This window comes from Lithobates pipiens, unplaced genomic scaffold, assembly GCF_037356315.1.
Source record: "Lithobates pipiens isolate NorthernLeopardFrog02 unplaced genomic scaffold, aLitPip1_a1.2 Scaffold_10, whole genome shotgun sequence".
NCBI lineage: Eukaryota > Metazoa > Chordata > Amphibia > Anura > Ranidae > Lithobates > Lithobates pipiens.
Window position 1 is genome coordinate 42,278,852 of NW_027507686.1, and position 24,593 is coordinate 42,303,444.

The 24,593-nt window shown below is 40.3% G+C and overlaps 1 protein-coding gene across 2 annotated transcripts in view; it reads left to right on the top strand.

Annotated features, from left to right (window-relative positions):
* The window catches only part of CDH8 (cadherin 8), a 663,994-nt gene that overhangs the window by 637,029 nt on the left and 2,372 nt on the right, over nucleotides 1-24,593 (top strand). For both annotated transcript variants that reach the window (XM_077454372.1, XM_077454381.1), the window contains exon 11: nucleotides 13,118-13,369. In XM_077454372.1, the coding sequence (XP_077310498.1) occupies nucleotides 13,118-13,369 (252 nt within the window). The remainder of the gene's footprint in view (nucleotides 1-13,117; nucleotides 13,370-24,593) is intronic.

The following is a 24,593-nucleotide window of genomic DNA, read 5'->3' on the forward strand; positions in this document are numbered from 1 at the left end:
TTAATGGGCACAGTGAGGCTGCAATTGATGGGGGGGGGTTTTCAGAATTTTTCAGTTTGTTTGTGCCCCCCAAAAATTTTGAGCACCAGCCACCACTGACCCCATGGGGTGATTAGAATGTGCTCAGGCACACCTGGCACATCTATGCGCACACCTAAGTGTTCTGATAACAAACATTCTTATTTGACGTTATAAATGACTCCTTATCGTGAGGAGACTAAAAGATTAAATACAGTTTCTTTTTACAGTATATGTGGTAGTGGAACCACTACTATTAATAATAGTAATATATCACATGCCAAGATAATAGAGATCAGTAAATTCACATATCTCCGATGTAGTTGCGTGCGTCGCGTAGGGCTTAGAATGACACCAGACACATGCAGAAGTTATGTAATACAGTTTAGCAGCAAGCTCACATGCCAGTTGTTCTGTTGGCGGCTCCCCAAGGTAAACGAGATGCAGAAGAGAAGGATTTCTCACGTCTCATAGCCTGACATTTTGTGCGTTCATTTACCTTCACATAGGAACAAAGCCAAGCTGGCAATAATGCGAGAGGGTCAGTCAATTGCACAGTGGGTGAATGTCAACTTTGAGCTCATTCATTTTTTTTCAGACGTGAGACTAATACCTAAGCAGCTCTGTTGCTTCTGTGCTCCACGGTCAATAGAGGTGTTCTAGATTTTGAAGGTAATTGAAGGTAACAAAGGACACTTTGGCGTTGATGTCTGTACACTGAGAGCACATGTCGTACGCCTTATTCACTGATACTGGAAACGGAACTGTTTTGTCATATTTAATGTTATTGCTGCTTAGTCTGCTACATTTTACCATGCGGCTTTTAATATGTTCTCATAAATTATATAGAAAAGAATAATTTTTGGGCCCATTAAAATGGATGTAAACCCAATGTCATCCTTTCTAAACTACTGCCATAGGGGTTATCTATTACGATATACATGCCTCCTGCATGTACACCTACCTGTCAAATGTCTCCCCTCTGTCTGTTATGAGACCCGAAAAAAAACAGCAGATTCTGTGGGTTGGTCTGTTGTCTGGAGCTCGGTGGGTGGAGTCGTGATGTCAGTAGACTCCCCGCCCCCTTCTACACTCCCCTTGTTAATATGCATTTTCTCCAGTGTATTTCTTACACTGAACTTCTGCTATGATCTCTAATATCCACTGAAAAGACAGGAAAGTAACCACATGACTTCAGCATGCCCAATTATGCTGAGGTGGGGAACATCCAATCCTGGCAGAGCAGCAGAAGAAAGGAGTGGGAGGGAATTAAAAAATAATGCATGTCTCTTAGGCTAGTGCACGAGATATGTCACCTGTCACTCACAGCAAGGGGGAGGATTTGACAACGTTTTTCTCTGTTCGTCAAGATTTATCTCACTGAACAATAAAAGAGGATTGCTCAGAGCTGGATTAACTCTTTGTGGCAAGACTGAGCTCAAATGATAGGAAATCTTATACTCTACATTATGACATAAACAAAAAAAAAAATCGGGTTTACATCTACTTTAAGACAGCCAATGCTAACTCCATGATATACCTAAATGCTGTGCCATATGTCATTTGGGAGGAGCAAAAGAACAATTTCACTAAGACTCCTTTCACACTAAGGCAGTTTTCAGGCATTTTCGCGTTAGAAATGGCGCCTGTAAAGCTGAAAACGGTCTCCCATTCTCTGCATTGAGTGCTGTCACACCCAGTCGGTATGCTGGTGGAACATTCAGAAAAGTCCTGCAAGCAGCAACTTTGGGGCAGGTTGGGAGGGGTGTATACACCCCTCCCAAAACGCCCCTGCCTGTTGCAATGAATGGGCAGCGCTTCCGAAGCACCGCAACACAGGAGTTTTTAACCCCTTCTTTGGGGTTAAAAGCTCCCCATTAAAGGCCGAAAAGCGGCGAAAAAGCGAAACTATTAGATAAGCACCTGAATGACCGCAATCTACAGGGATATACAATGTAATACTGACATACAATCACACACATAGGTTGGACTTGATGGATTGGGGCTTTTTTCGACCTCACCTACTATGTAACTATGCATTGGGGACATTTTTAGAAAACATTGCTGAAGATGAACTTACACTGTTTGACGATGGCTGATGTTTTGGAATCAAATTTTGCCATTGGTACAATAAGTTCCACCCAGAAAAGATCTAACTTCATCCATTCTGGCACCACATCCTCTCTGCCACCAGAATTCCCAACAGTTCTCATTAATCTGAAACTTGCCACTAATATGAATATTTTACTCTATTTCCAAACGTGTTCAATGCTCATACATAGGCATAAAAGGGATGATTTAGCTATAACACTTTATTATTATTAATACTGTAGTGCTCAGATCTTTTACTGGTTGTTGTAAAAAACACTCTCTTCAATTCCGGTAATGCTATGTATAAGTGCAACTACATTGGTTGACTTTACAGAACATTCGGTAAAGAAAATTTCTTGGCAAAATGATTATAATTGAATAAGTAGTAAATTCTATTAAATAGTATTTTGTGATGTGATTGGACTGCATAGATTTGAATTGTACAATCTTTTACTGCAAATGTAATATATACAGTGACACGTGAGTGCGTATGTGTTATTTTCATTATGCTGAATATATATTTTTCCTAGAAAATTCCCCTCAGGCTCTTTTCATTGATAGTAATACAAGCCAGTAAGTTACTTGAACAATATTTTGAATATAGGTTATCATTCTGACAGCTTTATGTGACTTGAAATGTCCTCTTCATCAGGGTTCAGATTTGACAAATGACTGGGTTAAATCAATAGAAAATGCAGTTAAGTAAGCATTCCAGCTATAGCATAGACCATCAAAATAACACATAAAACAAACACATTTTCCTTAACTGCCACACTTTCACATACAAACGAGCTCATTAAATCTGAAGAATGCCAAAGACATTTAAAGAGATGTCCACCTAATTCTATTTTTTTTCTCCCTTTGAGAAGCAAAATAAACTAAATTACCAAAAGTTTTACATGCACATGACATTTAATGGCACCCCAGTCTAAACCCTTGTACACACATTCCGACGGAAAATGTCCGATTGGACCTTGTTGTCGGAGAATCCGACCGTGTGTGGGCTCCATCGGACTGTTTCCGTTGGATAATCCGACCGACAAAGTTTTAGAGCTGGGCTATAAAACTTTCCGACAACATGATCCGATCGGACTTTGTCCGATTGTGTGTAGAGAATTCCGAACGGACAAAGTGCCATGCATGCTCAGATCAAATTCCTAGACCAAAGCTATGGGCTACTAGCCTGAACGTAGACCCGTCGTAACAAAATAACGTCATCACGTTATGAACGATCGGATTTTCCGACAACTTTGTCCGACCGTGTGTATGCAACACCAGTTTCGGACGAATGTCCAACTGTGTGTACAAGGGCTTAGTCTGTAGAGTTCAATGTTGAGTTGACCCAACCTTTGCAGATATAAAAGCTTAAACTCTTCTTGGAAGGTTTTCCACAAAGTTTAGGAGTGTGTCTATGGAAATGTTTGACCATTCTTCCAGAAGTGCATTTGTGAGGTCAGGCACTGAGGTGGACGAAAAGGCCTGGCTTGCAGTCTCTGCTCTAATTCATCCCAAAGGTGTTCTATTGGGTTGAGGTCAGGACTCAGTGAAGGCCAGTCAAGTTCCTCCACCCGGGTTCGGAAGAAGCTCCATCAAATGACGGAGCGATCACTAAACAAACCGGCATCATGTCATGACGCCGGTTCCTCCCTCCCCTCTCTGTACTGATCTGTACAGTGAGAGGGGAGAGGGGGTAAGATAGTTTTTAGCAGTGCTATGGGCTGGATCTGTAGTGCCCAGAGTGCTGCTCTGTGCCCATACTGTGCAATACCCTGCAATAATGTGCAATACTCTGCAATACCCTTCAATACTCTGCAATACTCTGCAATACCCTGCAATACCCTGCAATACTCTGCCTATACTTGCCAACACTCGCCAATACTCTGCCAATACTCTGCCAATACTCGCCAATACTCTGCAAATACTCTGTCAATACTCTGCCAATGCTCTGCCAATACTCGCCAATACTCTGCAAATAATCTGCCAATACTCGCCAATACTCTGCCAGTACTTGCCAGTACTCTGCAAATACTCTGCCAATACTCGCCAATACTCTGCAATAAATTTTAACAGAAACAAAGATTTTTTATTTATTTATTTTCTTACAGAATTTTCAGTCTTTTTTGATTTATAGCGCAAAAAATAAAAAACCCAGTGGTGATTAAATACCACCAAAATAAATCTCTATTTGTATGAAAAATAGGCCAAAAAAATCATATGGGTACAGTGTTGCATGACTGAGTAATTGTCATTCAAAATGTGAGAGCACTGAAAGCTGATCTGGTCTAGTTAGCAAGGGGGTTTAAGTGCCCAGTTGTCAAGTGGTTAATAACATAATGGAGTTGATTTACAAAAAAAAAATAGGCTGTTCAGTTTGCAAGGGAAGTTGCATTTTGTTAGGGATTTGTACCAAAGCTTAGTTAATATGGAGAGGGTCTGCTGACTTCTAGCATCCAATCATGTGCAAGCAAAATGCTCTTTTTATATTTTCCTTGCTTGTGATTGGATATTCTTTGAAAAATGTTTTATGTTCGCTAAGCTTTGGGGCAAATTCCTATGCAAAGTGCAACTTACCTTGCAAAGTGACCAACCTTCTTGCCTTTAGTAAATAAACCCTAATGCCCTTAACAACTCATCCAAGCATGGCCCTGACCTACATCATAAGTAAGAAGCATTTAGCTAAACTTGATAATTTTCTCACTAGTACAAATTCAATTTATTCTTACTTGAGGAATGACCCCTAGAAAGGTAACCAGATCATTATTATCACTAGAAAAAATGTTTTTCTCTATGTTATCTACCTGGATATACTATGTGAATTTTCCACCATAGTTCTCCTCCATTGTCCCTTTGTGCCCCTTTACAGAAAGTATATTCACCCTAGCTTTTATAATTTCTCTGTATACTGTACAGTTGTCACATACAGTCTGCTGATTCAGACGGCAACTACCAAGTGCGCCAAACTCCTATCACTTTTCCACTTGATCTTAAACGCTTTTTTTACACACACTAAGATTTATTCCTTATTTCATGAGCAAAAGTAAATGTTCTTTAAAAGCTGAACAGTATGTTACATGTTTGCAAAAGCTGCTGCAATCTTTTGTTGCTCGCACTCATTACTGTTTGTTTCCTAACATCTGCATTAACCGGTTGTTCCTAGTATGGCTTAAATCTACCGCATTAGCAGGAAATACAGTATACTGACAATATTTTAACAGATGTGGATTTCTTAAAGTTTCTTTCATGATAAAAATTTATTAGTATGTCTCTACAATACATGCACATTTCCCTGAGGCCAAGTTCACATATGTGCAAATTGGATGTGGGTTTCCCAGCATCCAATTTGCATGACATGCGAGTGTGCCCAGTTCACAATGGAACCGGTTCACATAGTCCGCATTCCAAAAGGGTCTTGTGCGTCTTTGGGTTTGGTTCACGTGTGAATTTAGGCAAAAGTTCAGACCTGATTCGCACCTAATTCAGTTGATAGGGATGTACCGGACCCCATGCTGGGGACCATGGCCGCACATACAGTATGTGAACCCAGGCTCAGGCCGCGTACACACGCGCGGACTGTTGGCCCAACTTTGTCCGTCCAACAGTTTGAGCGAACAGTCCGCTCAAACTTAGCATGGACGGACATGGCCACACACGACGGACGAACAGTTTGCTGAAACCGTGCGCGATGACGTGAACGGCACGTACGACGGGACGAAAAATACGACGTCCTATACACTGCAATGCAACCTTCCGACGTGGAAATCCTTTCTGAGCATGCGCGAGACTTAGTTGGCCGAACAAGCCTACACACGAGCGAACAGTCCGCTGAAACCTTGTTTCAGCGGACAGTTTTTCGGAATTTCCGTAAGACCTTGTTCGGCCAACTGTCCGCTGAAACTGTCCGCTGAAGCCCCACACACGAGCGGACTGTCCGCCCAAACACTGTTCAGCGGACAAGGTTGGGCGAACAGTCCGCGCGTGTGTACGCGGCCTAAGTGTTATCCCTTTAAAAAGTACAGAAAATGACCTGATAATCTGCCAGAAATACAGTATGTGCCCAACGTCCTGTTTGGGCTAATAACACATTGCCTTTATTGCTTTGAAATTCCACCCAGTGTTGTCAGTCCTGCCTGCTGGACTATAGAACTCTATTTTCCACCACTTTCTGTTCCTCTTCACATGCATACATTCATTCATTTCTTGTTTGTGCTGTTCTACCGATGAGGCACCCCTAAGAACTGTACTTGGTTACAGCTCCACAATCAAAGACCTGGGCCATCTCTCAGACGAACAATGGGCTAGAGTCCTAAGTTTCACCCAAAATGCCTCGATCTTTTACAAATATTAAGAAATATCTTACAAGATTGTCATTCACTGGTACAGAATGCCTTCAGTGGTAGCTTGGACATTTCTACAACATAGTAGACATGTGCATTCGTTTTTATCTGAATGCATTTTTGTCCGAATTTCGGGTATTTTCTTTATCGTTTTAACAAATGATAACGAACGTGCAGAATCCAAAAATCAAAAGATCCAACATAAACAAATGCTTTATTTTCATTTTCGTTGTGACAACAGTTCGATATAGATAGGAGATTCGGCATGACGCTGACAATAGCGATCTGTGTCCATCGAAGCTTGTGGTCGAATGTGCCTAACCTTAGCTCTATTAGTTCAAGATTATTCTACATAGAGAGAAAAGATTTGACATAGAGAGAAAAGTTTTGACATTATAGAGACAATAGCCAAAAAGGTCAAATGTGCCTAACCTAACTCTTAGCCCTTGTACACACGATCGGAGATTCAGACGGAATGTGTCCTATCGGACCGTTTTGTCGGATAATCCGATTGTGTGTGGGATGCTTCGGACTGTTTCCGTCGTAATATCCGTCGGACCCAATTTTCCAACTTGTTGGAAATATTTTCCGACAAACTGGTCCGATCGGACATACTCCGATCATGTGTAGAGAATTTTGATCGGACAAAGTGCCACGCATGCTCAGATAAAATTCCTACATCCAAGCTATTGGCTACTAGCGTGAACGTAGTCCCGTCATAACGAAATAACGTCATCATGTTCTGAACGATCGGATTTTCCGACAACTTGGTCCGACCGTGTGTATGCAACAGTTTCGGACACAATCCGTCGGACAAAATCCGTCGGACAAAATCCAACGGATTTGGTTGGCAGAATGTCCGACCGTGTGTACAGGGTCCAAGATTATTCGACATAGAGATAAAAGACATGAAGATTCGACGAAGCAGTCGCCGCGAGTGGACATTTATGGTCAAATTCTCTGCCCATAGGCTATAGAAGAATTCTAATGTTGGTTGAATAGTAATAATAATTAATAAATATAATTATTACTAGTGTCATACAACATTAGAATTCTACTATAGCTTGTAGGCGGAACATTTGACCGGAAATGTACGATTGCGGTGTCGTACAGTTTAGCTGCTCCGTTGAATTTTCTTAGAACATTCGACAGACACCATAAACCTTCAATGACAGATTCGATCTTAATTATTTCGGACGAATGCATTTTTTAACGAAAACGAAACTCGTAAATGAAATATTTCAGTGTGCACATGTCTACAACAGAGTGAAATTTGCTGATATTGTGGTGCTCACAGAAGAACTCTCCTGCATGTGCTCTGGGAGTCTCCAATCTTTTTGGCATCCAGTTTTGGAAGTGATCCACCAAGTCATGGGTTAAGTCTTGGCTGAAACAATGGTTTGAACAATATTCAAGAGATGGAGGGACTTACAGCAGCAATTAAAGAAAACATTTCTGTTCAAACCAAAATATAGTACTATTGAAACTATTTTAAATTCTTCCTTAGATACCAACAATTACGTGGCTAAGCCTGGTGGTAGACAGCAGTTTTCTAGCCTCATCCTCTGTCTAGTAATAAACCAGGACTGGGCTGCTTTGGTAACCTGGGGCTTGTTCCAGACACAGGGACTCTATGGTTTAACCCTATTTCCCTCCCGCCTTTTTTTATCACCACCTACAATCTCTGCCGATTTCCCTTGTGTTGCCGTGTTGCCATTTTGGTACTATCTTTCTTTTCTCCAAAGTAGCCCTTTAGACATCCTATGGTCACCCCGTTCTTGTGTTAAAAATTTGAAAAGCTGGTTTGTATCATAATATTGCAGATTGTATATTATTATAATATTACATTTGGTTGGATAGCTTACCTATTCAGGCACGTTATAAATGTATGATGTTTGTCAACATATGATTGTCTGGATGTTGGATGACAGTGTTAATAATGACTATGGCTTCCTCATGACAGGGAACCTACATATGTGTATCTGTTGTGATGCACACTCTTTAAAATAAAGAACTATAAAAAGAAAAAAGAGAGAAATGTATAGCATATGATAAAAAAAACTGAACAAAAAATAAATAAAAAAAAACAGAAAAATAAATAAATATTGAAGCCATTTGATACTTATCCCACAAAAAAAAAAAAAAGCTCTCAGTACTTATTTAAGGCAGAGTTAGCAAAAATCCCCATAAAAGTCACCAGATACTGGAACTTAAGTCCTCTAATATTATGCTAAGCTGCAAAGTCAAAGATTTATAAGAGAGATCTTCAAGTGTCTTTTTTAAGCTTAAATGAAGCTTTGAGTACTGATGCTAAACATACTGACAATACATACGGAATGTTCAGTGTGCAGCCATAGAGGGTACAGTGATAGGTTTAAAATGTACTTAATATTAAAACCAGGCTAGTGTATATCAATTTAATGATATTACATTCTCCTTGTGTATTGTCGAGAAGCTGGCAACATAACCTTTGCTGCATTAGCATGAACTATCTCAATTTGAAATTTTATTAGAAATGTTTTTACTCTCTCATTAAAAAGCTCCAGGCTGAATCATAATTCTTTATGTCTGGGGCTGATAGTACCATAGCTGAATGGCATTACTGAGGCTACAGCTGAGTGTCTTAAGAACATGTAAAAAAAAAAAGAAATGCATATTTTACCTGCTCTTTAACAGTTTCAATATGCCATTTGCTTATCTGCCTTACGTAGGAAAAAAAACATTATGTGAGTTGAAAAAGAATCTAAAGCTAACCTGGACTCAGATGTTCATGAGAAACTTGAGAAATTATATTTGTTTTAAATTAAATTATTATTATTATTATACAGGATTTATATAGAGCCAACAGTTTGTGCAGTACTTTACAACGTGAGAGCAGACAGTACAGTTATAATACAATTCAATACAGAAGGAATCAGAGGGCCCTGCTCGTTAGAGCTTACAGAGGGTGTTACAAACTGTAGGCATCAAAAAGGTATCAAGCGATACAAAAGGTAATAGCTGTGGGGGATGATCTGATGGAGAAAATAAAAGTACAGTTGTTAGAAAGGGGCAGAATAGGCTTCTCTGAAGAGATGGGATTTCAGGGATCATCTAAAAGAAAACAGAATAGGAGATAGTCAGACAGAGTCTCAGGAAAAGTCCTGGAGGTGAGCATGGTAGGAGATGACAAGGGAGCTAGAGAGCAGGAGGTCTTGAGAGGATTGAAGAGAACGAGTAGGTTGGTATTTTGAGACTAGGTTAGACATGTAGCTGTGAGCAGAGTTGTGGATGGCTTTGTAAGTTTTTGTTAGTATTTTGAATTTTATTTGTTGGGTGAGTGGAAGCCAGTGGAGGGATTGGCAGGGGAGTCGCAGACATTGATCAGTTGGTAAGGTGGATTAGCCTATGTAAAGGTAATCCTGTGAGGAGAGAGTTGCAGTAGTTAAGGCGGGAGATGACCAAGGAGGGATCTAGCAATGTTGCGGTGTCAATGGTTAGGAAGGGGCATATTCTGGAGATGTTGCAGAGGTTGAGGCAACAAGATTTGGACAGTGATTGGACATAGGGCCAAAAGGATAGTTCAGAGTCTAGGATTGCACCTAGAATCTTGGCATGGGGGGAGGGGCTGATAATAGTGCTAGAGGGATCAGGGGAAGATGTACGCGAGGGAGGAAAAATAATAAGCTAGGTTTTAAATAGATTGAGTTTGAGGAAGGGAAGTGGTGTCTCATTCAGTCAGATATGTCTGTTAGTTTTATGAGTCTCTGTTGTGCTTTATTTCAATTTGAATTGTATACCAAGCCTAAATATTTTTGATACAGTGGGCAGTTTTATTACCGTTTTATTTCCTGTGGGAGACTTTCTCTCACTTTCTATCCCACTGACAATGGTTTTATCAAACAGGAAATGTGAGAAAGCCTCCAACTGGGATACAATTTTTATTACAAATTTAAAGCGGAGTTCCACCCAAAAATGCCACCCACTTTAAGTGATGGTGACCCCCTGACATGTCACATTTGGCATGTCATTTTTTTGGGGGGGAGCGGATACCCAGTTTTTATGGGCACCCAGCTTCCCCTTCCTCCCCCCTCCCTCCAATCTTCTGGGACACGTCACAGGTCCCAGAAGATTGTATGACCATTGACAACACGCAGCACGGCTCGCGCATGTGCAGTACGCGCCCAGCTGTGAAGCCACTGTCGGGCGCCCACAGTTAGAATGTCGATACCTCGGAGAGGAGGGAGAGAGGAGCTGGGCTTTGTGAGCCCATATTGCTGGACTGTGGGACAGGTGAGTGTCTGATTATTAAAAGTCAGCACTTTTTGTAGCTGCTGACTTTTAAATGGATGGAACTCTGCTATAACAAGGGTTCTAGCCTTCCCCCTACTAAAACATGTTTTTTTTTCTGTCTTAAGTTGCTGCTGAAGAGATTTAGGACAAAAAACAGAACATTGTATAACCATAAAACCTAATGAAGATAACCCTTTCTCACTCTTTGCAAAACTACTAAGAGAAAAAAAGTATACACTTTAATCTATTGAGCTCTCTAATAAATTATTTTTTCAACAAGTTATCACCTCGGAGCCAACACTGAATAATCTACACAAATGAACCATTGATAGAGAATGGTAATGTCCTGGTTGGTGTCTAATTTGTTGCAACCTCAGTTTCCTCTCTGTGTGGCCAAGTGCTTTGATGTCATCCCCTGCCTCTTTTGACTGGGGGAAAGGTTGGGTTGTCCCTGTCATTGGTGGCCTGATGGTGGTGTGGGGTATCAGTCATACCTGATACCTGCTTGCTGTTGAAAGTTGTGACATTTTGCATTCGGTCCCTGAAGAAGCAGCCAGAATCAGAAGCAGACTTGGAACTTGAAGAATGCGCCAGAATTATTATATGGCCTATGTATAGGTCTTTTTAGCACTGAATGATGCACTATTTTTATGATAGTGGTGAAGATGTGTAAATATATCAATATAACTGGTTATCATTTTATTAATAGACTGTGATAAAAAAAATTGTTATACTTTTATATTTTTAATTGTGCTTTTTTTGCCTTTGGTACAGAGCCTTTATAGTCCCTCATTGGTGGAACTGGTTAGTTTCAAAGTGTGTTTTGAATAGCTGTTTTTGGGATGTGACCAAAACCCCTGTAAGAGGAAGGACCACATCCTAAAAAGGAGAAGGGGGCCTCACCAACCACAGGGGAAGGGACTTTGAATGTGCCAATATTTGGTGAGACAGACGTGCTGGTGGATACTTCGAGAGCTAAGTATAAGGTGTGGAGTTGCCTCTTACCATGGAGACACTCATCTATTATACCCCTCTGCATTTGACTTGAGGAATCCATCTTTCTACCAGAGTTTGTCACTTTGATTGTGGCTGATAAGTTTTATATTTTTATGAAATGTATACTACCTTTATCTGATATTTTGGAAGCTCAAGTCTAACCTTTAGGACCACATATCACTTTATGGACAAAACAGGGTGGGTTCTATGTTAGTACCATTCAGGTCTCTTTGAAAGTCTGTAACAGTCTGATCTTGGTGGTGTCCATCACTAAGCGTGAATACTGAAGAAGCTATTATAGTGAAACGCATTGATTTCACACACTTATAACATTCAATATTGAACGTCTAACACCATATTGGTTTTATATGATATAGTTTTATCTGGTTGGCACTTCATATTTTAATATGATATAATTAAAACAATGATTTTATATAATTGATGTTTTTGTCTTTCTTCATTTGTTGACACATTCAAAGCCCCTTCCCCTGTGGTTGGTCAGGCCCCCTGTCCTTTTTAGGATATGCCCCTCCCTCTTACAGGGGTTATGGTGTGGTCTGACATTTATTTGAATGGGATGGTGCCGCTATGAGGATTAATTCTATATCTCTGTCTGGCTCACATCCTCATTTGTACTAATTGTTTTTTAGGATGTGGTACTGTACATTTTTTTACCCAAGATATGGCTGGTTGATATTTTACACAGAGTTTCACAGCTGCTATTTAAGAACTGCTAGAGCACTGTGACATGAGGTATGGAGCAATAAAAAGCTTTCAACAGTCTCTATGTATTGGACTACATAGGTTCGAAACAGGTTTGCCATGAGTTACTTTAAGGCTTGTCTATCCACAACAACGCCGTTGATTTAGCATTATCAGATATGGACCATGTATAGGTCAACAGGCAAGAAAAATGAGCACCGGACAGAACTTCTAAAAGAAAAAGTCAGCATGCTAAATTTTTTCTCAATTTTTTGAAGACATCTGTTTCACATAGAATTCAAATACTAGCATAGTATTTGTGTTAATGTAAATTATAGCATAATAGTAAGTGTCTGTTAGTTTTAAATGGTTGACAATTTGACCTGATCGGCTGCAGTTTTGTGTATAGCAAATGTATGTAATTTCCAGATCAGATCTGTTCTATTCACAATAATGGTACTTGAGGTAATGTTCTCCCTTGTATTTGCTTCATTTATCCCCCAAGGTTAAATCAATTATGCTATATTCATTGGTAGGAGAAAGAAGGTACTATAGGCTTTTTCTCATATTTCCAAGTACATATAGAACTCTGTTTATTGAAGCACTCAACTTTTTCCTACAAAGTATGTGTATAGACCTACTTTTTGTTGATAAAAATGTACATGGCTGTATTTAATGATTGCATTATTGCTCTACTGTTTCAGATAATTCTCTCAGTATCTTGGCAAGACATAATGGATTTAACCGTTTGAAGCAGGAAGTGTACCTTCTACCAATCGTAATAAGTGACAGTGGTAATCCCCCGATGAGCAGTACCAGCACCCTGACAATACGGGTCTGTGGTTGCAGCAGTGATGGCGTGGTCCAGTCGTGCAATGCCGAAGCTTATGTTCTGCCAATTGGTCTCAGCATGGGGGCACTAATAGCAATCTTGGCATGTATTGTTCTGCTTTTAGGTAAGAAAAATCATTGAAGCATACTGAAGTGTTGATATACGCAATATATTTCGTCTTGTATTGTTATAGAAGAAAGAAAGAACCAATAATGAAAGCTGAGAAGAGATTTAGTGCAAAACAAACACGGCCTTGGGAAGAAAATAACAATTAAATGTTGTTAACATCATGTTAATGTAGCATTTGAAAGCCATTATTGAAACGCCATCTGCATACTATGGAGTGTTTACTAAACTGTGAAAATGAATGTTTAATGGAAAGAGTAGCTATTGATTATCCCTAGGGGTGTAGCAACATGCTTCCATCAGGGATCTGTCCCAGTGTACCCAGGTAGGAATAACTGTGCCCTTTTACCTCCTAGTAGGGATGGTCCCAATGTTCGAGTCGAACGTAAGTTTGGCTCAAACATTGGGTGTTCATTTGTTCATAGAAAAAAAAGAACATATGGGGCGCTCGCGAGAAGTTCGCCCACTGCGGAGCACCCCATAATGCACTGCAAGATCACAGTGCATTGACAGCTGCTGATTGGCCAAAGCATGCACCTGACCTCTATGCTTTGGCCAATCACAGCGCGATGTTCTGTGAGAGCCATGATTGTCCAAAAGCAGGGTGCCTTTGGCCAATCATGGATCAGGGGCTAAGTCCATGCCCACACTATATAAGGCTGCTGCTAACAAGGTGGCTGTATATAGTGAATGAATAGAGATTAGGCAGGGTAGTTAGTATAGTGTATACAAAAGAAAGTCCTGGTATTGCTACCAGGGTCAAAAAGCAGCTACTTCCGCAACAGAAAGTCTTGGTCAAGGTTTTGATTCTATAAAAGTGCAAACAATTTTATTAAAGTGGAAGTAAACTCATTGATTTAAACAGTTTCAAAAAACGGCATGCCCGGAATGCTAACTGCACATTGGCTGTGCTCTCAACCAAACTGTCAAACCACCCAATGGCTGGTGTCATAACGGATCACATGTGCAGCACCGTGGTAGATAAAGATTAAACAGAGGTAAAGATGGCAGCTTCTATGGATGACAACGATAGGGGAGTTTACTTCCAATTTAATTCCACTAAGGGTGCAATTTACATGGATTCATGGTGCAACTGCAAGTATTAAAACAACTTCATTCATAGTGATTTTAAAGGTGTTTTCAAAATAACCCCCCCCCCCCCAAAAGGATGGTTTTGTGAAAACCTTCAGGGAAACATGAAAACACACACACACACAACAATACACATAAGCAATCAAAAAAACAAACAGAAAGTCCGGACACCAGCATACCATTCACAGGGAAGCTGACGTGATTAATTTGCATTAAATATATATTGATCCTTCCAGAAATTGTATAAACTGACAGGTTCCGGTTCTCTTTGCCCGTGCTGACTTCAAGAGACTGAGGATTTTAAAAAAGCTCACTAGATGGTGGGGCAGCCACCAAAATGACCAGACCCCCCTCGATGGATACCAGAAAATGACTCAAAATTTAAACATAAATGAATGGGTACCAAACCTTACAATGAAAGAGCAGGATTCTAATAGTTCACAATTGGATAATGAAAGTCAATGTGTCTGAGGGCACCAGTACGCCTCCTTTTTCAGGGCTACAAAATAGACACACATCATAAAAAATATTGTGTTCATAAGTTCATATGAATTTAAAAGAATAAAAACATTTTACAAAAAATGTATCATTTCATAAATGAAACATAAAACACCTTGATGGGTGTTGGTCTTTTTAAGTCACACCTTTATTTAATAATGTGAGCAAAACTATGTTTATCTCACTTGTGAATAAGCTTGCTCAAATTGAACACCAAGACAATAGCTTGGTATATAAAGATAAGAGAATGAAACGGTTTACTGCCTTTATATACCACTATTAAGAAAAAATTGGGACTGAATTGATTCTTCTTATATCTAAATATTATGCACTATTGTAACAACTTGTACTTGTACTGTATGTACCTTGGAACAAGTATATGTGCTTGAGTAATATTTAGATACTAATGTATAAAAATTGTTATATTTGTGAAAAATATTTGAATAATATTTAGATACAAGAGGAATCAATTTCTGTAATCTTACAGTTTTATTTGTTAATTCACCATTTTTTTTGATTCATTATGAAATGGTATACTTTCTATAATATGTATTTTTGTATTATTTCTATTCATGTGTACATACCGACAATATCTTAAAATGTTTATGTCAATGTATTAGCCCTACAAAATGGGGAGTGTTGTTACCTGTGAAATGCATTGAATGTCTTTTAATGTCATATTTTTAACTATTAAAATTTGTTGGACTTATACATTGTACATAGGTACAGCGGTTGCCAAAAGTATTGAGAATTTAAAAAATATTATTTTCACAAAGTCTGCTGCTTTAATGTTTTTAGATCTTTTTTCAGATGTTTCTATGGTATACTGAAGTAGATTTGCAAGCATTTCATATATATCAAATGCTTTTATTGATAATTACATTAAGTTTATGAAAAGAGTTAATATTTGCAGTGTTGACTCAAGACCTCTGCAACTCGCCCTGACTTGCTGTCAATCAACTTCTGGGCCACATCCTGACCGATGGCAGCCCATTCTTGCATAATCAATGCTTGGAGTTTTTCAGAATTTGTGGGGTTTTTGTGTTTACCCACCTCTTGAGGATTGACCGCAAGTTCTCAATGGGATCAAGGCCTGGGGAGTTTCCTGGCCATGGACCCAAAATGTTGTTTTGTTCCCCAAGCCACTTAGTTATCACTTTTGCCTTATGGCAAGGTGCTTCGTCATTCTGGAAAAGGCATTGTTCGTCACTAAACTGTTCCTGGAGGATGTTTTTGTACACTTTTTTATTCATGGCTGTGTTTTTAGGCTAAATTGTGAATGAGCCCACTCCCTTGGCTGAGAAGAACCCCACACATGAATGGTCTCGGGATGCTTTACTGTTGGCATAACATAGGACTGATTGTAGTGCTCACCCTTTCTTCTCCGGACAAGACTTTTTCCGGATGCCCCAAACAATCAGAAAGGGGATTCTTCAGAGAAAATTACTTTACCCCAGTCCTTAGCAGTCTAATCCATGTACCTTTTGCAGAATATCAGTCTGTCCCTGATGTTTTTCCGGGAGAGAAGTGGCTTCTCAACACCAGGCCATACTACAAAAGTCTTCTCCTCACTGTATGTGCAGATGCACTCACACCTACCTGTTGCCATTCCTGAGCAAGCTCTGCACTGGTGGTGCCCGAATCCCCAGCTGAATCAACTGTAGGAGGAAGTCCTGGTGCTTTCTGGACTTTTTAGAGAACCCTGAAGCCTTCTTTACAAATGCAGCTGTGAAATTAGGGATGAGCTTCTAGTTCGAGTCGAACTCATGTTCTACTCGAACATTGCCTGTTCGCCTGTTCAGCGAACAGTGAACAATTTGGGCTGTTCGCAGCAAATTCGAAAAGCCGGAACACCCTATACAAGTCTATGGGAGAAATCTAAAGTGCTCATTTTAAAGGGTAATATGCAGGTTACTGTCCTAAAAAGTGTTTGGGGACCCGGGTCCTGCCCCAGGGGACATGGATCAATGCAAAAAAAAGTTTTAAAAACGGCCGTTTTTTCAGGAGCAGTGATTTTAATAATGATTAAAGTGAAACAATAAAAGTGTAATATTCCTTTAAATTTCGTAGCTGGGGGGTATCTATAGTATGCCTGTGAAGGGACGCATGTTTCTGGTGCTTAGAACTGTCGCTGCACAAAGTGTCATTTGTGCAGGAAAAAAAGTCTTTTAAAATCACTTGCGGCTAAATTGTCGGGTCTCCGTAATACAGAGAACACTCAATGAGTGTTCTCTGTATTAGCCGACAATTCATTCATTCATTGATTAAAAAAAAAAAAAAAAAAAAGCGTGGGGGTTCCCCTAAATTCAATTACCAGGCCCTTCAGGTCTGACATGGATATTAAGGGGAACCCCGTGTCAAATTTAAAAAATTTTTTTACGTGGGGGTCCCCCAAATATCCATACCAGACCCTTCAGGTCTGATATGGATATTAAGGGGAACCCCGCATCAAATTTTTAAAAAAAATTGACGTGGGGGTCCCCCTAAATATCCATACCAGACCCTTTATCCGAGCACGCAACCTGGCAGGCCGCAGGAAAAGAGGGGGGGACGAGAGAGTGGCCCCCCCTCCCTCCTGAACCGTACCAGGCCACATACCCTCAACATTGGGAGGATGCTTTGGGGGTCTGTGACCCCTCAAAGCACCTTGTCCCCATGTTGATAAGGACAAGGGCCTCATCCTCACAACCCTGGCCATTGGTTGTGAGGGTCTGCGGGCGGGGGGCTTATCAAAATCTGGAAGCCCCCTTTAACAAGGGGACCCCCAGATCCCGCCCCCCCCCCTGTTTGAAATGGTAAGGGGGTACAAAAGTACACCTACCATTTCACAAAGAAAGTGTCAAAATGGTTAAATAAGACAAACACACTTTTGAAAAATTCCTTTATTAAAAATAAAAAAAATAAAAAATAAATTCCAGCGGTGCTAATCCACTCTTGCTATCCAGCGACGGGTCTCCGGGGTCCAGCGATGGATGATCATATCCAGCGACGGGGGATCTCTCAGTCCAGCGCTGTCCATACCTCCTTCTTCTGTCTCCACTGCGGAGACACTGCAGAGAGCCGAGCGCTGACATTTCTTATATTGGGAGGGCGGGGCCACCCGTCACCTGACCCCGCCCCTCTGACGCAGGAGAGGGAAGCCAGGGGTTCCCCAGTGACGTGTGGGTGACCCCGCCCCCTCTGATGTAACGGAAACCTGCGTTACATCAGAGGGGGCGGGGTCACCCACACGTCACTGGGGAACCCCTGGCTTCCCTCTCCTGCGTCAGAGGGGCGGGGTCAGGTGACGGGTGGCCCCGCCCTCCCAATATAAGAAAGGTCAGCGCTTGGCTCTCTGCAGTGTCTCCGCAGTGGAGACAGAAGAAGGAGGTATGGACAGCGCTGGACTGAGAGATCCCCCGTCGCTGGATATGATCATCCATCGCTGGACCCCGGAGACCCGTCGCTGGATAGCAAGAGTGGATTAGCACCGCTGGAATTTTTTTTTTATTTTTTTTTTTTTTAATAAAGGAATTTTTCAAAAGTGTGTTTGTCTTATTTAACCATTTTGACACTTTCTTTGTGAAATGGTAGGGGTACTTTTGTACCCCCTTACCATTTCAAACAGGGGGGGGGGCCGGGATCTGGGGGTCCCCTTGTTAAAGGGGGCTTCCAGATTCTGATAAGCCCCCCGCCCGCAGACCCTCACAACCAATGGCCAGGGTTGTGAGGATGAGGCCCTTGTCCTTATTAACATGGGGACAAGGTGCTTTGAGGGGTCACAGACCCCCAAAGCATCCTCCCAATGTTGAGGGTATGTGGCCTGGTACGGTTCAGGAGGGAGGGGGGGCCGCTCTCTCGTCCCCCCCTCTTTTCCTGCGGCCTGCCAGGTTGCGTGCTCGGATAAAGGGTCTGGTATGGATATTTAGGGGGACCCCCACGTCAATTTTTTTTTTAAATTTGATGCGGGGTTCCCCTTAATATCCATATCAGACCTGAAGGGTCTGGTATGGATATTTGGGGGGACCCCACGTCAATTTTTTTTTTTAATTTGACACGGGGTTCCCCTTAATATCCATGTCAGACCTGAAGGGCCTTTTGATTGAATTTAGGGGAACCCCCACGCTTTTTTTTTTTTTTTTTTTTAATCAATGAATGAATGAATTGTCGGCTAATACAGAGAACACTCATTGAGTGTTCTCTGTATTACGGAGACCCGACAATTTAGCCGCAAGTGATTTTAAAAGACTTTTTTTCCTGCACAAATGACACTTTGTGCAGCGACAGTTCTAAGCACCAGAAACATGCGCCCCTTCACAGGCATACTATAGATACCCCCCAGCTATGAAATTTAAAGGAATATTACACTTTTATTGTTTCACTTTAATCATTATTAAAATCACTGCTCTTGAAAAAACGGCCGTTTTTAAAACTTTTTTTTGCATTGATCCATGTCCCCTGGGGCAGGACCCGGGTCCCCAAACACTTTTTAGGACAGTAACTTTCATATTACCCTTTAAAATGAGCACTTTAGATTGTGAACGTTCGAGTCCCATAGACTTTAATAGGGTTCTAAAGTTCACACGAAGTTTAGGTCTGTTCGCAGGTTCTGGTGCGAACCGAACAGGGGGGTGTTCGGCTCATCCCTATGTGAAATGTGTTTTTTCATGCAATTTATTTTTTTATGGGATTAAGTTAATTTTCATGGCAAAGCAGGACTTTGCAACTATTTGCAATTCATCTGATCACTCTTCATAACATTCTGGAGTATATGCAAATTGCCATTATAAAAACTGAGGCAGCAGACTTTATGACAATTACATTAATATTTGTATCGTTCTTAAAAATTTTGGGAACAAATGTATTTATGTATTTAAAACAATCCACCCTTGCAGTAACCCTACACACACTGCAAGGGTAAAATGCCCAATATATCTGCATGAATAATGTGTAAATACTTACCTTATTATTGGATCCAGTGGGGTCTCCCGCAGCCGCTCTGTAAGTTGTGATTGGCTCTGGACAGCCTCCCCAGGGTACATTACAAGGTTAATGTCCCTGCATTGTACATGATGATGCAGAGGCTCTGCCCTTTGTGTGCAGCCCCCCCCCTTATATTTACCCGAGCCCCATCTTGATCCAGCGATGTGCCCTGATCTCTCCCTTCTCATAGGCCAGATTGATAGCAGTGGGAGCCAATGGCTCCTGTTGCTGTCAATCAAATCTTGTAATGAGGAAGTTGGGTAAGGGGCTGAGCCACGCTGTCTATGTCTATGGACACAGGCAGTGCAGCTCGGTATTGAGCCCACAGGTGTGCCACAGTAGGAAGCCCCTTCCTTTGATGGCACACTGAGAAGTGGCATGGGGATTTAAGAAGAAGAGAATTGGGGTACCCCCTGTGCAAAACCATTGCACAGAGCAACATAAGTAAAATGTGTTTATTATTTTAAAAAAATACCGTTAACAATCACTTTAAATGCACACATAATCTTATACAAATATTTTTGTTGAAACAAATAGTCTTATTGCAGGGTTTCTTTAATAAAGAAGTGGAGTATATTCGCTTAGTAAAGTGTATGGTTTGTTTGCTAAGTGAATATTTACTTAATTTGGAGATTGAGATGAATTTCTGAAGCAAGACCGAGGCCATGCATTAACCTGTGCAGTGCCACATGGCATGCCTCATGTTTCTACACAAACAGAAATGTATGACACTGGAATGTGAAGATGTACACAGCTATAGGCTGTGTGTTCAGGGTAACAGTTGACACCATGAAACTACATGATCAATGTACATCTTCTGTAGAAAAGCATAAGATACAGATAAGAAGGTATATAATGCCTATCATTCCTCTACTCCCAATGGCGTTGACGTTGATGAATTTATTAACGTAAGGCTCCATGAAGCTGACAATGATCTTACTGCTCCACCATATGACTCAATTTTATTCATGGCCAGTGTAAAAATAATAATTCTAAAATACAATGATAAATATCTTTGTACTATGCTTTTTTAAGTGACCATGTTGCCAATCCCAAATCTAAAAGAAAACAGCTCCCTGTAAATTATAATTGAATTACTTAACTCTCATTTCATGCACTGCTGAACACAACTCAATTGAAGAGGAGTCATTCCCACCTCACATGTTCCCATCAGTGTCCATTGATTCCTTCCTCTGGCCTCCACTTCTTTATAGGACAGGGTAAGGACATGGAGGTGGATAGAGAAAGTAATTTATTAAGGAGGGTGGGACTTTGTGTGAAGCACGTGGCAGCAAAGTCCCACCCTCCTTGTAAATAAACTCCTTTCTCTAGATGAAAATGAGATGGATACCCATGATCATTCCAGGCCATGATGTCATTTAAAGTCCCTAGGGATGGAAATACATGACCTTACCAGGCCATGGCTTCCTGAAAGTCTCTACCCTCAAAAAAAACAAACCTCTACTTTATGGAGGTGGATAGGTGAACTAATTGAGCACTGCAGAGAACATAGAGATTGACACTCCCGGAAGTATCAGTTTTCAAGCAGATTTTGGGCTTTTGTTTCTTTGGAACATAGTGGTTGATGGAACAGGCAGCGGGGGGGGGGAGGGGAAGTATTTACACTTTTAAATGGACCTGCTTGTTTGAATTTTGAGACTGCTAACATGGTCGCTTTAAACATATTGCTACATAATACTAAATATTATAATAAAAAGTAGTGTTTGTGTCAAATACTGATCCCAAATAGGTCAGATTGATTGATAAGTAGATTAACTTACTAAATTAATTGTTACTAAGTTCTCGTTTTTTTTTTTTTTAAATAGTAAATATGTCATACTTACCTCCATTGTGCAGTTGGTTTTGCACAGAGTGGCCCCGATCATTCTTTTCTGGGGTCCCTCAGTGGCGCTGGTGGCTCCTCCTCTTCTCGAGTGCCTCGTTGGAAAGGCGCTCTCATTTGGGACACCTGTGCTGGCGTGCTCCTGTGTCCCGCTTCTGCATCTGCATTGGGCAGCACAGTGGTGTAGTGGTTAGCACTCTCACCTATCAGCAAGAAGGGTCACTGGTTCAAATCCCAAACACTACCTGCCTGGAGTTTGCATGTTCTCCCTGTGCCTGCATGGGCCTCCTCTGGGCACCCCAGCCTCCTCCCACAATCCAAAGACATGCAGGTAGGCTAATTGGCTTCTGTCCTAAATTGGCCCTAGTATATGAATGGGGACCTTGGATTGTGGGCCTTTTGAGGGTAAGGACCAACGTGAGTGTGCAAGGGATAGGGAGAATTGTAGACACTCACTCAGGTTGAACTGGATGAAAAACCATGAGGGTTTACAACCCCTTTCATTTCTAAATGTTTCGATTTTTTAGAGACCAGAAGACCAGAATAGGTTCCTCTGTAATTATGGATTTCTGTTTTTTTTTTTTTTTCAGAGCACGGGTAGTGGTAAAGTTTTGTTAGATTAAGTGCTAGGCTGGAAATGTAACGTGATTTTGAACTGTGAAGCCAGAGAGACAGCGACAGCTAGATTTCTCCATAAATGTATTTTTCATGAAGCGAAGTAGCTGCTGTTAACAGTGGTGATGTCTGATGTCTCTACTGTCAATCTTCCAAGAGGCAGAAGATCTACATAGACTTGCAGCCTCTCAAGAGAGATTTAGGAGAACTGCTAAAATCACTAGTACAACTAGCTGGAAAGTCCTTGTATTAAAATGAAGGTTGGCCAATAGACAATGGATTCTGAATTTATCTGTCCTGAGAAAAAAAAAAGACAGAGAGAGGGAATACATTTCTAAAGCCATCTAATTTCTTCTTTTGTTTTGTTTTGTATAGAAGGAATTGCGAGTATCGCCTCATTTAAGCATAGAAATATCCAGTACCATCATCCACAAATTTTAAGAATCAAAAAGTTTGGTGTGGGGGTATTGGCGCAGCCGTTCACACTAACCTCCTACAACCAACCCAAACCAATAAATAGTATTTGGACTTTACCTGTACTTTTTATAGAAAAGAAAAAGCAAAAATGGAAAAAGGATAAAATTTACCAATGTTTAATAAATACAAAAAAAACATTTTTTCTTTCTTTTTTTGTATTTATTAAACATTGGTAAATTTTATCCTTTTTCCATTTTTGCCTTTTCTTTTCTATGAAAAGTACCAGTATAGTCCAAATACTATTTATTGGTTTGGGTTGGTTATAGGAGGTTAGCGTGAACGGCTGCCCCAATACCCTCACACCAAACTTTTTGATTCTTGTTTTGGATAGAGCTGTGAGAGATCATGTCATATTTTCATTGCCATCTATGTCCCTGCTTGTGCAACTTGCTCTTTTTTTGTGACCATTTTTACAGGATGGAATGTGAGGAGAAATCCTACATTTTGAGTTCTCTCCAGAAGGGAGAAGTTTGGTGTGGAGGTATTGGAGCAGTCGTTCACGTTAACCTCCTATAACCAAACCAATAAATAGTATTTGGACTATACCGGTACTTTTTATAGAAAAGAAAAAGCAAAAATGGAAAAAGGATAAAATTTACCAATGTTTAATAAATACAAAAAAATAAATAAAAAATAAATAAAAAAAGGACAAAACATTGTGACATTGTGTAGTGTCCTTTTTTTCTTTCTTTTTTTGTATTTATTAAACATTGGTAAATTTTATCCTTTTTCCATTTTTGCCTTTTCTTTTCTATAAAAAGTACCAGTATAGTCCAAATACTATTTATTGGTTTGGGTTGGTTATAGGAGGTTAGCGTGAACGGCTGTCCCCAATACCCTCACACCAAACTTTTTGATTCTTGTTTTGGATAGAGCTGTGAGAGATCATGTCATATTTTTATTGCCATCTATGTCCCTGCTTGTGCAACTTGCTCTTTTTTTTGTGACCATTTTTACAGGATGGAATGTGAGGAGAAATCCTACATTTTGAGTTCTCTCCAGAAGGAAATCTGCCAATGAGAACACTTGTTCTGGTCAAAAGAGTATTTTTTATCCCTTAAAAAGATTTCCCCAAAAGGACACAGGTGGCAAAAAAAAAAAACTACATACATGGCCTTAGTTTTTTTTTTTTTTAATTGTCTTGGCGTGTAAGTACAGAAAGCAGGCGGAATATAAGCAGCATTTTTAGAAAACAGAAAAGGGAGAGTCAGATTTGCCCATTAAAGCAAGCAAGATACTGTATGTGTCCCTAGACTTCATCTTGATGACCAATTTGATGATCAGTGTGCTACTAAGCCACTCCAATTCTTTAACGGGCATTTGCTATGTTTTCACTGAACAGGTCTATTAAAGTAAATGTATTTTCTGCTCAGTATGAGTTTACTATCAGACAAAGGTAGCTGCAAAACAAGTTTCTTCACTGTGCTTTAGATAATTAGTGGTGCTTTATGAATCCTTTGTCATGTATTTGTAAAATAAAAACTGACAGCCCTGCTGTGGATTTTAGCTTCCCCACAATCTATCCAATCTAAAAAAAAGTTTAGGCTGTAGTTATAATTTAGGTTTATAAAAGTAAGAGCAAATAAAAATGTTTGTTTCTGTTGGATATTGTACTCTACACATTATGCCGTGACTTACTAAATGATAAATCAGTCTGAAAAACAGTTTAATTCTGTTTAACTCATTGCCTCCCAAGTAATACATATGTGTAGTAGCAAAGAGGGCACATATACAT